General features: G+C 40.6%; 1 protein-coding gene across 2 annotated transcripts in view; it reads right to left on the bottom strand.

Moving 5' to 3' along the window:
- The window catches only part of pdgfd (platelet derived growth factor d), a 189,371-nt gene that overhangs the window by 45,010 nt on the left and 127,937 nt on the right, over positions 1-16,424 (bottom strand). For both annotated transcript variants that reach the window (XM_072577506.1, XM_072577505.1), the window contains exon 4: positions 5,777-5,836. In XM_072577506.1, coding sequence (XP_072433607.1) covers positions 5,777-5,836 — 60 coding nt within the window. The remainder of the gene's footprint in view (positions 1-5,776; positions 5,837-16,424) is intronic.

The raw sequence follows: 16,424 nt of genomic DNA, 5'->3' as shown, positions 1-16,424 counted from the left end.
AAAAAATAAACCAAAACATAGAATATAACAGCAGAAAAGTTAGGAAATAAAGAAAACGTGTTCAACTTTCCAGTTCTTTTTGCTAAGTACTCTGCCATGACCACTGGAACAGAGTTCGCCATCTTCAGTGCCATCTCACCTCCACCAACACCCTCAACACAGTGAGTCCTCGCTGGGCCTCACCAATGTAAAACCGTTGATGCCGCCCAGTACCACCCCAACTCGATTCCACCACCTCCATGAGTCTGCTTCAGGTCCCACTTTGCCGACGCAGCACCTGTTGATGCTGCCGGGTCTTATACTCGGTGCAAATTCACCCCCACTGCCACCTCCATGATTCTGTGCTGGATGCAGAAGCTGTTGGGAACCCAAACCCTCCCATGGACGCCATTGCCATGAGTCCATGTTGCTAGGTCCACTCGCTGCTGATGCTATCACTGCAAGCAAGCTCTTCACCATCAGGCAAGTACAATAAAATGAAAGAGAAAAAAAAAGAGCGAGGAGAGTGAAAAAAGGAAAAGAATCGAAAAAGGAAGTGGACGAGTCCCGGGCTTGGAAGCCCTACTCCACCACCATCTTTTCAACATATTCTGAACTATAATGTTTTGTACAATAATCCTACAATTTTGTTGCTGTTTGAATGCAACATCATTCTTCTTGTGCATTCTGGGGAATGTATCATCGCTATGCTAGACTGTCCTTTATAAATGCTACAAAACCAAAGTTCTGTCGATGTGCCAACTCCATCACAGGCTTAATTGACATTAATAAAGTTAGAAGGTAGCATTTCATTTTCATTGAAATGACGTACACAACTTTGTTGCTCTCACTCTAGAAAACTAGGTTGTCTAGCAAAACGTAGCCTTTTTATGGGGTGTGAATGATAGCTGTGTTGGAAAGGTGGAAAATGGAAATTAGAGTGAAGAGTAGAGTAGCTATTAATTTGTTCCTCCAGGACCGAGGGTGCTACATGGACAGCACAATCTACACACTGGAACAAGGCATAAAGTGCATAAGAAGTGCAAGATATGCAAGTTACAATGTAATAGAAGAATGATAAATAACAGACATTTTTCTAGCAGCAATTTGAATTCGTGCAAAGAATTTCAGATGGGAAAGAGTCCGATCATACTGTGTTAAGGAGCCTGATGGCTTGGGGGAAGAAACTGTCACACAGTCTGGCCATGAGAGACTGAATGTTCTGCTATCTTCTGCCAAATGGCAGGAGGGAGAAGAATTTGAGTGAGTGGTGTGTGGGGTCTTCCACAGTACTCCTAGCCTCTTGGATGCAGCATGTGGTGTAATTCTGCAGTGGCCTTCTGTACTGGCGATGAGGGAGAGTCAAATAGCAAATTAAACTAGCCCTTTATTGCACTTAATGATGAGAAAATAGTGCATGGCATCTGCCTATTTTCTGAATGAATAATGCCTCATATGGGGAAAAGTTAAAAAGAAGAAACATGGTACAAAATGTAATAATGGTCTCTTAAAGGCTGGGATAAGAGAAATTATAATAAGCAATGGCAGACAAGTTCAACAAATATTTTGTATCTGTCTTCAAAGCAGAAGACACAAAAAGCTACCAAACATGGTGCCAATCCAAATGCTAATGAGATTGAGGAACTTGAAGCAGGGGAGGAAAGGCATTAGAGAAATTAATGGGACCTTAGTTGTAATAGTTTGTTTTCTATGTGATAAAAGACATGCTGGATAGTGCTTTTATGATCTCCCAAAATTTGCCAAATTCTAGAATTGCTCCCTATGGATTAAAATGCTCCAACAATAATCCTGTTATTCAAGAAAGACAGCTGCGAGAAAACCAGAAATTAGAAGCCCATTCGCCTGGTATCAGCCATTGGGAAAATGCTGTGATCTAATATTAGATAGGCATTAAGATTAAGCAAAATGCTTTGTGATTTTAAACAAGCATGGTGTTATGAAATAAAAATCATGCCTGACAATTCCATTAGAGTTTTCAGAGGAAGTAAATGGCAAGGTAAATAAAAGGCAACCAGTGCATGTCACATACTTGGGTTTTCAAAAGACATGGGATAAACTTGGATTCAGAATTATTTACTGCAAAATCTGTTTCAAATCTATTTTGTTTTATTGCCTTTGTATACCACAAATCAGCTTCAATGGGCAAATAGCCTCTCCTGACATAATTAACCTATGATGGAACATGCCTTCCATGTGAAGATGGGACTTTGCTTTCACAAGGTCTGTTTATTGGTCACTTCTAGCATAGACAGGTCCAATTACAACAGTTAAACTGGTGATAGTAAGGTCAAAATCAAATACAAAAACAGAAGTTGGTAGGGAAACTCAGCAGGTCTGGCAGCATCTGTGGAGAGAAAGCACAATTAATGTTTCAGGTCCAGTGACTCTTCTTCAGAACTTCAGAACAAGATCAAGTTTTTTTCCCTTTTATTGGTTCTCTCACTACTTGTCACAGGCCAATTGGTAAATAAAGACAGGGGATATATCAAGCTGGTCATTAGCAGAAGGTTTCCTTGTCCATTTCTGGCCCAATGCCATGAGACTTCTTGGGGTTCTGATCAATGTTGAGGGCCCCGGACCACTTCCTCCTGACTGTAGATCACTGTGCTACACCTCAGGGATGGCAATGGTGAAGGACGAGACTGGGGCATTGAATGTAATGGTTCAGTGAGAATAAAAGTGAAAGCAATTTTTGTAGCTTTTGGTGCTAACTGTTGGTGAGGAAGAATTTGCAGGTTAAATTTGACAGGATTGCCTTTGACATTTTTGATGTCTATGTTGATGTCATCCATTTTTGTTTCATCCAACCTTTTTATGGATATTTGATACAGCTAAATGTTTTGCTTGGCCATTTCAGAGGACTGTTAAGAATCACTCACATTGGTGCAGGCCTAAAGATAGCAGCAGGCTAAGAAAGATATAACAATCGGTTTAGAATTTACAAATGAAAATGCACTGAACACGGTGAGTAAAGTTGGTGAGCTATAAGTCCTGCGAGAATAACTTCATAATGGTGAAGGCTGGGCACTTAATATATGTAAATAAAAATAGGTAAAATGTGGAAAAAGGGAGGTGAGATGACAGCACTATTCAGGGAAAACATAATGGTGCTGGGTAAAAGGATACCCTTAGGGATTAAGAACAGAAATTATTTGGTTCATGTGGAGAAACAAAAATGATGTTATGCTACTAGGGATGGTTTGTATCCTGCAAATTGTGAGAATTATAATAGAGGAGAAAGTCAGCGGCAAGATTACAGATAGACAAGAACATAAAATGGTGATATTGAGAGACTTTAATGATTAAATCTTGACTGGAATAATGTTAGAGAAAAGGGATGGGGTGGGGGAAAGGTACTCTTGAACTGCGTTCAAGAGAACTTTCTTGACCAGCTAGGCTGGGGACATTTCTGGACCTAATGCTGGATACTGAGGTAGACTAAGTGAAGCAGATGTCTGTGGGAGACAACTTTGATAGCCTGATCATTGTACCATAAAGTTCAGGTTTGTAGTGAAAAAGAGCAAGGCACAATCTAAAAGTTGAATGTCTAAATTAGAAGAACCCATTAGATCAATGGGTTGAGAGCAATTCTGTCTGGGGTAAGATCAAACTGATGTTTGACAGGAAAATCTGCAATGGAGCAGCGGGAGAGGTTTAAGGAAGAGATATTTCAGTTTCAGTACATTGAAACAAGAGGGGATGGGAGGGAACCAAAGTCAAGGCTCCTTGCATGAAAAAGGAAGGAGACAAAATTGTAAATAAATAAAGAATGTCTGATGCATGTCAGGTGAAATTCAAGAAATAGGTCAAGTACAATAAATGAAGAGGGGAAGAAATGAAGCAGAAAATAAGAGAAAAGAAAGCATGCAAATAGAACATCAGTTAAAACAAAAGCAGCCCGTTTGTGGATTATGCAGGTGGTCGGCATTGCTAATCCTCCCCCTCATCAGATTCATCCTCAGTCTTCTCAACAAAGGATAGGGCTTGCTCCAAAACATTCTCTGATGCTTGTTCTCTCTGGAGCATGGGGTTGTATATAAGACAGCATGAGACGACTTGAGCCGGAGAGTACTGAAGGGTGCAATCTGACCGATACAAACATCAAACTCTCAGTTTGACCAGTCCGATAATCTGCTCAGTGATGGAGAGAAAGTGAGGATGCAGTTGGTGGAGATCAGAGTCGATACGTGTGGCGCTGGAAAAGCACAGCAGGGCAGGCAGCATCCTTTCCCCTTCCGCCCCTGCCCCAAAACATCGACTCTCCTGCTCCTCGGATGCTGCCTGACCTGTTGCGCTTTCTCAGCACCAAATGTTTCAACTTTGCTCAGTGATGGCACGGGTGGAAGCATGGCTCTTATTGTACCTCCATGCCATCTCAATGGATGGAGTTTGGATTGGCTTCATTATCCAGGGGCTATCCTTGTCACCCAGTATCCTGAACTTCTGGAGCCCTATCCAAAAATGATTATGGTCATGTGGCCATCAATCTCAGGATTCATACCAAAGTGCAGGAAATTCACTTTACACCAATCTCCAGATACCCTTCTCTGACAAATAGGCTCAAAATGCTAAATAAATTAAACTGCAAAACTAGCAGGCTCAAGCACTTTTTCTGCTAAAGTCAGCTACATTCCTACTTCCATCTTTTTATCTGCTCCTACAATGCCATGAAATACTTGGCATGATTCCCTCTGAAGGTTTTTCTAAATGCACCCACTGGAAAATGGCACGGGCAATGTAAAATACAAGTTTGTTGGCTGAATTGCCCTTTAATTAGTTTATTTTTGAATGACAAGTTCACTGCCAATTTCACAGTGTACCTTACCTCTATATTGTCAGAAACCAGCAATGATAACAGCAAATCATGACCTAATGTCATGTAAACACGGTTGGGGGACAAGGGGGCAGTGATCTTAATTTTCAAACATAAAATTGACCCTCTGTCTCACCAATTTCAAAGATTTAGGGACAACATGTAAACAGAACAAAACATTATAGTACAGAAAGTAATGAAAATGTAATGAGATGCAGTTTAGAATACAAGGATGCACTTGGACAAATACATGGATAGGAAAGGATTAGAAGGATAAGGGCCAAGTGCAGAGAAATGGGTTAACGTGGACAGAAATTTTGGTCGGCATGGAGCAGTTTGGGTGAAAGGGCCTGTCTCCATGCTGTACGACTGTATGGCTCTAAGTCATGTTTAAGTTAAACAAAACCCTCGTCAGATCCCATGTGATTACTTGTGCACAGCACCCTCCAGGAAGGTGACAGATCTTGGAGCATGTACAGTATAATGAAACTCAACTAAATTGCAAGGAGTGATTATGCAATATTTCCTTAGAATCTTCCCTAAGGTGCAGTTTGATCAGAAGTTGACAGGAAAAGATAGGGGAGATAGACAAAAGCTGTAACCATGAAAGCTAGGACATTGGACAGAGAGTGAAACTTATAGCCAGGCTTTAAAGTACTGGAATTAGGAAACACCTTTACACACAAAACATGGTGGAGTTTGGAACTTCCTTTTACAAACAGCAATAGATTCTTGATTAATTATTAAGTTTAAGTATGAGAAGAATAGACTCATATTATCTCAACGACATTAAGGAATAATGTAGCTTCATAACATTAGGTAAAAGAGTCGCCGTGATCTCATTGAATCGTGGAACAAAATTGAGTGACTAAATGGCCTTTCCCTGATCCTATCATTTAGGTACTTCTGAATTGTTAATTTATTAAGTACTTTGTCACAAAACAAAGGTTAAAAGTGACTTACCGAAACAGAACTTGTTACTGCCTCCCAGTTTGGTTTTGAGGGCTGCGGCTGTAAATCATCCTGAAACAAAATGAAACAATTCCCCATTGATCACCTTTCTTCTTTATGTTGTTTTTATATCCAGCAGCTTTACAATAATCATGTTCTTTGCAGGTTTCCTAATATGGGAGCCTATTCATAGCACAGAATGCTAGCATTAAATTCATTAATGTCCCTCTAATGCTGTGATTTTGAAGCAGTGATGGCAGCTTTCATAGGATAAAAGGAAAATGTACAGTATTGCTTGAAATGAGATCGAATTATAAAGAAAGGAGATCTACCTTTGGAATTTCTGAAACATTACATAAAATGTGATGCTCTCAATTTTCTGGTTGACAGCTGATATTTTGATATACTGCAAGGCTCAATATATTCATGTCAAAACCCTCCATATAACCACACTGAAGTGTTGCAAAACTAATGCTTAACAGTTTCATTTTAATAAAATTAGCTATGAAGGGATTCATTGTACCAATGTCAATATCGGCACATGGATCATTACATTTATTATTAGTCTCAAATCGGTGTAAAATCTGACCTACATGGACTATATTGGGCTGTCGCAGGAGTTTGGTTGCACTGAATGTGATGTTGGGTTACATTTCAGAGGAATAACCAGAATTCCCTGTGGGATTAGATGCCGATTAATGGAATGTTGTAATTTCCTCAATTTTCCTCAGAACATTTTCCCACTCTCTCATAGCTGTTCCTTTAAAGTTCAAATATTTCACGGTTTCTTTTTCCTTTTCACAGATTTGCTTCGTACCCACAGCCAAGACTAGCCTGTCACCTACACGTTTTTTTACCATGTTCAGACTCTCACTCATGAGTGCAATTCCTGTATAAGAAGATCTTCTTCCAGAACATGTCAATGTCTAGATCAAGAAAAGGCATGATGTGCTTGTAGAAGCCATAGCAAATGGATTTGTGTCATTGGTTATCCAGTTACTGAATTCTCCTCAGTTACTGGCAATTGCTATGGGCTGTTTTTGTGTATCTTCAAGGCAACAGAAAGAACTGGAGCCAGTCCAGTTGACTCTGTAAAGTCTTTGACTTCCTCATGGCCATCTAGAGGCTTATGAACGGTTCTGCAGATTATAGTCAAGAAGTAAGTAGACATAATATTGCACACCAAATCAGACCTTGTTGCTTATATCCCAAACTCATTCATTGTTAACCTAGGGTATTTTGTGTCCCACTGACTGGAAGACTCACTCGTGGTATCTAGTGGTATGGTAGTATCTAGTTGGAAGGCAACTTCTCAGAGTCCTGGACATTGATTCAGGTCCCATGAAGTCTCATCATTGGGCAAGGAAATGGGCAAGGAAACCTCCTGACGATTAACATTTCCTTAAATTAATGAATCAGTAGGCCTCTATATTGGACACCACTTGGAAGAAGTACTGACAGTAGAAAAGACATGAAATGTACTCTGAATGGGGAGTTCAATGTCTGTTACCAACAGTAACTTTGTAGGACTGTTACCTAATAAACTGGACAAGTTATGAATGGCATATTTGTCACACAGGACAAATGTATGGACTCCCAGTGGAAAGTGGTGGGAGAGCCAACAAGAGAGGAAAACCAATGAGAGGAATACCCACCCAAGCCTACAAGCCGCAGATGCATCTTTCCATAACTATATCAAAAGAAGTGATAACAATACAGCCCTTGCAGAGACAATATCCTGTCTTTACATGAGGGAGGGGGCCCTCAGTCTCATGGGACATGAGCCTCATGCTAACTGGGATATATTTAGAAGTGATCTGGTAGCTCAAAACTAGGCATTCATGAAGCATGGTGGCTAACTGAACAAGTGGAATTGTGCTGAAGCCAATTTGGAATCTCAAGATCCTACAGGTTCCACCCTTCATTACCATCAAGACAGAGGACTCTGCTTCAGTAAAGGGAATAGGAGAGCATATCAGGATCAGCACTAGGTTTCCTAAAAATGAAGTACCAATCAAATGAAGCTCCAACTCAGGTCGAACTGTATTCCAAACAGCATATGCAGCATGCTTAAAGGCAGGAGTAAATGATCCCACAACCACAGATGAGAGTGAAATTCTGCAGCTCTGCTCCATCCAGTCATGAATGGTGATGTACAATTAGATAACTAGCTGGGGGAGAAGATTCCACAAACATTCACGTCTTCATTGATGGAGCATCCCAGCTCAATAGACAAGGCTAAAACAATTGCACCCATCTTTAACTAGAAATGCTGAATGGGTGATCCATCTTGGCCATCTTCTGAGCTGCCAACCATCACAGATTCCAGTCTTCAGCCAACTTGATTCACACCATGCCATAATTGAGATATGGCTGAAGGCACTGGATACAAGAAAAACTATGGGCCTGGATAACTTCCTAGCCAATATGCTTAAAAATGGTGCTTCAGAATTAGGTTTACACTCAGTTAAGCTGCTCTAGTCCAGCTACAATGTTGGTAATTACCTGATCAAGTGGAAATTTACCTGTGTAGATCACATTTGACCCGATAAAGCTGGATAAAGCCAATTTAGCCAATTACTGCCCCGTTAGTCGACATTCAGTCATTGGCAAAGTGCTGGAAAGTGTGACCAACAGTGTATCAAGTGGAACTTAGACACCTGTTCACTAATGCTCAGTTTAACTTTTGACTGGGCCATCCAGGTCTTACTGAAGCCATTATAGACAACAGAGTTAAATTTCAGAGGTGAGGGAAGAACAATTAACTTTGACATGAAGGTAGCATCTATGTGGTACCAAGGAGTCCTAGAAAAAATGGACTCAGTGGAAAGCAGGAGTCAGGGTACTTCTTGTGTGCTGAAAGCAAGTTCCTTGAGATCCATGTATGGCTTCTTCTTCTGGTGGGTGACTGCTGGCACCACCCCATCTCTCTGAGAGGGAATGGCCTTCTCCTACACTCAGCTTATAATTGATGCCAAACAGTTATATTATACCAATCAAATACAAGTCTGTGAACATATCCAGTAGACACCGTGTGCACTGAACCTGGCTCTTCATGGCAGTTAATCTCTCCGTGGACACAGTCAGACACATGCACGCTGTAGTCAACACAGTACTGATTGGTGGATTCCTCATTCTTCAATGCAGTTTACTGGCTGCATCTGACAAACCTGCCTGTTGTCCCTGTGACATGTCTTCTGTCTGAGGCTAAGTGGGTGCCTGGTCTCCAGCTAAGTGCTAAGGGCCTCAACCGGTTGCAAGGTTACTGGTGATGTACTCAGTGGATTTAATATAGATAGAGAATTCACTGAGCTGAATGTCTCTGAGCTGGGGAAGGGTGCAGGTGAAAACCTTGCATCCTTGAAGGGTTGAGTGGCTTCCTCCTGAGTGGTTCAGGTGGAGCTGACCCTCTCTGGTATTGGCCTCTTGGGGCAGAGGTTCTCTGACCTCACTTGTGCAGGCATTAGCACCATTCAGAGGGTATTAGTTGTGCGAGAGAGATATATATTTTACAGGTTAAGGCTAAGATTTTATTGGTGATAATGGGACAGCAGCACAGCACAACACAAGTAAAGTCTCGATAGTTGGTTGCCTATAGAGGTCACAGTATCCCCAGATGAGAGAGTGTGTTGCTGAAAAAGCACAGCAGGTCAGGCAGCATCTGAGGAGCAAGAGAATCGGTGTTTTGGGCCGAAGCCCTTTATCAGGAATAATGAAGGGATCCGGCCCGAAATGTCGATTTTCCTGCTCCTTGGATGCTGCCTGACCTGCTGTGTTTTTCCAGCACCACACTCTCTCATCTGGGGACAACAAGACCTCCATAGGCAACTCTGATCTCCAGTATCTGCAGACCTCACTGTCCCCAAATCAGAGGCCAAGTTCTCTTCCAGCTAAATCCAGGATTAGTTCCACATGACACAAGAACTCTTATGTTTGCCCCCACCAATTTTGGGCCTGTGTTTCCTGCAATGAGACAAAGGGAGGGACTGAATATGACACAAACATTTGGAAGTGAGGTTTGTAGTGATGCAGAAGAGGGAAAGCTGCTGTTGTGCCTCAGTGAGCGAGTAGGCAGTGCAGTGAACAGGAGGGTTAGTAGTTTCAGAGTGAGTGTGAGTGAGAACCACCAAGTAGACATGAATATTGAGAGCTGAACTCTGTGAGTCTTATTGACAAGCATGTGCAGTGGCAGAATTAGAGTGATTGGTCTCTGTGTATATGTGAGGGAACAGAACAAAAGATAGAGGCACTCATTATGGACTGCAGAAGATCATTGAGCTTCTTTCTACACTGCTATATATAGTTTTTTTTTAACCTGGAAAGCTGCAATGGTTGCACTACATTTCTGTCTGGCTGGTTATCTTTGCCTCCTTTTTCAGTAGCGATTCCCTCCTCTCCCAAGACCCTGTCCATCTGCATCTTTGACTCCCTTTTGACAAACTGAGGACCTAGGGTCCATTTTCTGGCCACGTTTATTTTGACTGGAGGCCAACATTGTGAGAGTCAAGGGATCGGGGAGCACATCTGTCTCCCCTATCCACCCAATTCCACAGGAATGGTGCTGTACAGCCTGGCTGGATAATTGACGTGATGAAGAGTGGACGATTGTGTGAGAAAAGTCACAAATCACAAACACCATGAATCTTAAAAAAACTGACTAAAATGGGGAAATTCAGCTCACAATTTCAAAATTGATGGCTGACACCACACTTGAGGGTATCGCTGATTTTAAAGGGGGCTGTGAATACTTAAAAGGTGCCTTCTGGCGTGTGATTGTGTAATTCCACTTAGATAAATATGAGGCGGTGTATTCAGGTTGGATGAATAAGGAGATTACTGGATTAGTGGTGCTGGAAGAGCACAGCAGTTCAGGCAGCATCCAACGAGCAGCGAAATCGACGTTTCGGGCAAAAGCTCTGATGAAGGGCTTTTGCCCAAAACGTCGATTTCGCTGCTCGTTGGATGCTGCCTGAACTGCTGTGCTCTTCCAGCACCACTAATCCAGTATTTGCTTTCCAGCATCTGCAGTCATTGTTTTTACCTGAATAAGGAGATTGCTTAGTCCTTGGAAATAAAAATGAGACAGAGTGCAAGGGGATCTTGGAGTGCAGATACACAAAATCATTAAAGAAGCAACACAGCTTAATTCCAAATGAAAAGGCAAAGGTAGCACAAAGGATTATTTATATAAGGATTAAACTGAAAAGTGGGGAAGTTATTTTGAATTTGGTTAGACCTTGGTCAGATCACACGTGGAAGTACAGGGCACATTTCAAATGATGATTTCTTCAAGCAGAATTAGAAAATCTGGAGAAGATGCAAAAATTTTGCAAGTATGATACCAGAAGTCAGAGGTCATATCCAACAGGAAAGAGAGGCCAAATCTTTCTGGAAAAGCCTAAGGGGTGGCTTGTTAGAGGCCTTTAAAGTTACAAAAGCATTTCACAGATTGGATGTGGATGAAATATTTTTAGTAATGAGGGAGGTAAACAGAAGTGAGCATTCATGTAAGATATTCAGGAATAAATCCAATAGGGTGTTCAAGAAAAAATTTACTCAGAGAGTGACTCAAGTATGGAATCCGTTGTCACGAGGAGTGTTTGGAGTGAATAACATAGATGTATTTTAAAAAGTATAGAATTAAATGCTGATAGGATTGAACAAAGACAAGTGGTTAAATGCTTTTGTGAGGCGTGAACACTGGATTGAGTCATTTCAGCCAAATGTTGTGCATTCTATGTAATGTTTTCTCCTCTCAAGCTAGCACAAAAGTGCACTTCCTATCCATCAGTCATTTAGGTTATTATTTGTGCATCTGGTGAATGGATAAAATGAACTACAAACACATACCTTTATGTCAAGGTAACTGATAGGCAAATATGAAAGCTAAAGCTGAAAATAAAGCTAAAATACCCAAAATATTTTTAATAAGTTAAATTGCATGTACATCTGTTGCTTTGATAACAATGCTACATAGAACAGTATTTTACAAATGACCTTGAGTAATGCCAAAAGACATTTCCAGAAAATTACATGATGTGTTTTCCCACATCATTTTTCACATGATGAACTCCAGTCCAAGCTTGACCATCTGGAGCTGATGTGAAAACCTCCCACAGGGTGAAGGAAAGAAACTTGAGGGTATGTTGAGTCTATGACTGACAATGCAGGAATGGCATAATTCCTGAGAACAGATCATCTGCCTCCTCTCTCAGCCATAGGAAAGATGAGTCATCTGGGATGGAATGTAATTGGGGGAAGACACACAAGGTAGGGTGGGGTGGTGATGGACAGACGGTATTTACTCCAATATTAAACTAATTTTTATTCAGACTGAGATTAAAGGTTATCCACTTACACAATGAATTTTGGCAGACTGCTGGTGTATGGCTTCTCTCACTGCAGTACAGTTTAAGAATCATGCATGTGAATCAGTGTACCCTGTTCATGACACTCCCAGTTTCCTTATAGGTACTTGTTATGTCTTTAAAATGAGCATACTGCAAAATAACTTTCATGACCAATTCTCTAAATCCCACCCACATTGATTAAGATTCTATTCCAGGAGCATAAAGTTTATCTTGTGGTCTTTCTGTATCTGACATCTGGCCTGACTATAAACCATTTGAATAGAGTCTAATTAAGAAAGCTTGTTATGACATATATAGTAAACATTGTCAAATAGAAGGATGACCAGAATTTGATTAAAATAGGCATGAGAAAGTGTATATTATCCAATAAATGACATGGCACTGATGCTGGGTTTCTTTAAGGGTAAGTAACCTGAACAGGGGTGAAAGCAAATAAAAGCAATATCACTTGAACGGCCAAATAATGGAATACTTTAACATATGTATGCTGTTTTGTAATACTGATCCTCTCTGCTTTAGGTCAGTTGTCAGTACGAGCTGCTCCTCAAAACTTTAACTCTTTATGCAACATTTTCGCAAACTATCATCCCAGCTTCAACTCCACTTTCCTTTCCAGAGTCATTGGGCATGATGATACCTCCATGATCATCTTTCTCAGAACACCATTTTTGCATCTCAGCCCTGGTACTATTATCAATGGCTCTTATCAAAATCACAAATCTTATTCATTGGAATTGGGACAATGGTAAATGTTGTCTCTTTGACCTTCTCAGCTCATATGCCGCCTTTGGCACATGTGACCATGCTCCCCCTCCAATGTGTACCCCTGTCATCTAGCTAGGTGGCACGACATGCACCTGACTCAAGGTTTATATATGCACCCTGCTCCTCCATGTCCACCTCTTTCACAACATTGGTAACTTTGGTAACAAACAAAAATGAAAGCTTTCACTGTAAACTGAAGACACAGAGTTCTTCCTCACTATCACCTCTCTCGACCACTCCATCATTCATAGTTACTAATTTGCTTGTCACACATCCAGTGCAGGACAAACAGAAATGTTCTTCAATTAAATATTGGGATGACCTCAACCAATGTCTTTAGTGCTTGCTATGAACTCCATTCTTGAGTTACATCTGTCTCCCTCATAAGAGACTGAACCAGAGAGTTCTTTTTAATTAATTCGTGTGACGTAGACATTTTTGGCCATGTCTTCTCTTTTCTCCCCAGTACTAATTGCACTTGAGAAAATAGCAGTAGGTCTTCTTCTTGAACTACCTCAGTCCATGCTGTTAGGAAATAGGAAGTGGTAATGCAGCGGTAATGTCAATAGATTAGTGCTCCAGAGACCCAGGCTGATGCTCTGGTGTTATGTATTCAAATGGATTTAAATCTAACCATGGCAGATGGTAAAATTTGAATTCAGTAGAGCATCTGGAAATAAAAGTAAAGTATCTTAATGGCAACAATATAGCCATTGCTGAATGTCAATTAAAAAAGATTGCCCTTTAGGAAAGGAAATCTGTTGTCCTTACCTGTTCTGGCCTACATGAGACTGCAGACCTACAGCAATGTGGGTGATCCTCAAGTGAATGCATCTAGGAAGCTACTCAATTCAATGAGCAATTAGAGATAGGTAATAAATGCAGGTCCAGACAGTGACACCTATATCCCATGAAAAAATAAAGTAAAAGTTGCAGATATTGACCCAGTGTTAGTAAAGAGACAGTAATATAAGGATGAGACTTTGAGAGGAACTTGCAGGTTGCGATGTTCCTATGCACCTTTTGTCCTTATCCTTCTAGGTGGTGGATGCCATGAGTGTGGAAGGTGCTGCTGGAGGAGTTATAGTGAGTTGCTGCAGAGCATCTTAGAGGTGGTACACATTGCTGCCACTATTCGTCAGTGTTGGAGGGAATGAATGTTGCAGGTATGGATGGCTTATCGTCAAGTGAGCTGCTTTGTCCTGGATATGTTTAACTTTTTGAATGGCTTTGGAGCTGCATTCATCAAGGCTAGTGGAGAGTATTCCATCACATTCCTGATTTGTGCCTTGTAGGTGCTGGAGCACAGCTTCAGTAGCTGTGGTGCCTTGAGATGGGCTACCACATAGCCACACCATCATTAAAACTCTCTATTTCCACTTCTGTAATATTGATAGCCTCTCTCTTGCCTTTGAATATGCCTCTGAACATTTTTATTCTCACACAGGCCCAGCTTGCCTCCCATATTCAACCTTCCCGATTCTAATTTTTGCCAGTGCTAAGAGTTCCACAATTGCTGCCATTGCCTTCGGTGTCTAGGTCCTAAGCCCTGGATTGCCTAAATCCCTCCTCTTTTTCCTAAAATACTCCTAAATGTTTGACCAAGCATTTATCAAGTGTCCTAATACATGTCACCTTATGGATTCGGTGTTGAATTTTGTGCCCTGTGAAATGTCTTGGAACAACATCTAGTGTTCAAGACATGATATAAATAATTTGATAAGCAAATAAAATAAGTAAATTCTTCTCTGTAAACTCTAATAAATCAATCTTCTTACAGAGGAGAACGTCTATTATTTTAGCATTAGCATTTCCTTGTTACAACAAAATACCGCCTGCTTATTTCATGTGTCAGGATCAAATGAGAAAGCATAAACAAGCTGACAGCAGTTAATGCTAGTTGTAAACACTCTCACTGTATAAGTCACTGGTTTTGCTCACCCAAGACATGCTGTATGACATACATTCACCTTTCAAGGTAATTATTCTGAGGAACATGGATGGTATGTTTTACATTTTTTGTTGCTCTTTGCATGAGAAATGCATTTGATTAACATATTTTACTTTTCAAAAAGACCCATGGATATATCTATGAAGTGATTTAAACCTCTATATTTACAAAGCTAACCTTCTCCATAAATTCCTGTGTATTTCAAGAGATATTCTATGAGAAACCTTGATACCTTTTCTTCTGGAGAAGAACAAATCTTTTCCTGAAGTGCTTGGCATCCGTTATCCCGTAGGATTCTCATTTCTCAGGCTGTCAGCTCCATCCACTTGTCCTCTCATTAACTCACAATGGAGACTGTCAACTCAGACTTGTCTGCATCATACTTAGACAAGCCTGCATGGACGTCTGAAACCTTCACTACATGGTTCCCTGATTTACCCCAAAACCACATATTAACTCTCGATCTAGCCCATAAGAAAGAGGGGAATAAACAATTGCAGTTACCTCTCTCCTCATAAAAGGTGGAATATAGGTCTTATCTTTATTCCAGTTTTAAAAAATGATACTACTAATATCTGATAAATGTAGACCTGCTTTGTCAATTAATATTCTGATTTTCTATAAATTGCAGATAAAGTTGATAATCAATTTTTGTATCAATCAACAACACACATCTGTTTTGTGCCTTTAAAGTAATAAACCATTTTCTTTTCAAATCTACACAATAATACATAAAAGGCAGGGCACAGTTAGGCACGTTACAGAGATGATGTGATATAATTGAAAGCTCATCTTGGTGTCAATCATGATCTCGGGGTGAAAACAGTCTAATTTAATATCAGACATTTGTGATGGAGTTTAGATTGAGTAGGTCCCTACATATAGAGTTTGGAACAGGGAACAATAATAAAAGCTTTAGTCTTCATAATTATTTAATTATGCACCAAATTGCTGCTCATCCTGTACTGGTGTTGGCTGAGCGATCAGTTAATTTAGCAACAGATTAGGGGGTCAATGGAGAAGTTTATGCAGTAAAATTGTGCATCATTAACATGCCTTCAATGTTCTTTGAGGTCAAACTGGAGATGCAATGGGTCACACTTGCAGCTGGGGACCTATTCATTGAAATAGATTTGACACCTCTTCAGAGGACACCAGGACATAGATGTGATGGTCCATTTGTCTCTTACAGCAGCAATAACCACCTGTGCTGGTGTGACTGCTGCCCCTTACACTGACACAGATTCTAAAATGAGGTGGTGGATCAAAGGAACCCACTTGTCTTCCTCAATTAGATAGTACACCTGGAGATGGTTCTTAATTAGCTATCTCTGAGAAGATCTTGGTGGTCATGCCAGCAGCTAGAACAGGACCAGGACTGATCTTTAAAGAAGACACAATTCTGCCCAATGAGAACTTGATTGGTTTTGGGAATTACTGCCATAGAAAATCATGAGGTTTAAATGCTTTCAAGGTTAATTTTAACATTTGTTGTGAAGTGAAACATCACCAGTTAGCAGTGTTAGGACAACAGAAAGACAGAAATTTTCTATATTTCATATTTCTATTTCCT

The sequence above is a fragment of the Chiloscyllium punctatum genome, chromosome 9 (assembly GCF_047496795.1).
Source record: "Chiloscyllium punctatum isolate Juve2018m chromosome 9, sChiPun1.3, whole genome shotgun sequence".
Lineage (NCBI taxonomy): Eukaryota > Metazoa > Chordata > Chondrichthyes > Orectolobiformes > Hemiscylliidae > Chiloscyllium > Chiloscyllium punctatum.
This window is presented reverse-complemented; position numbering and strand designations above follow the sequence as displayed.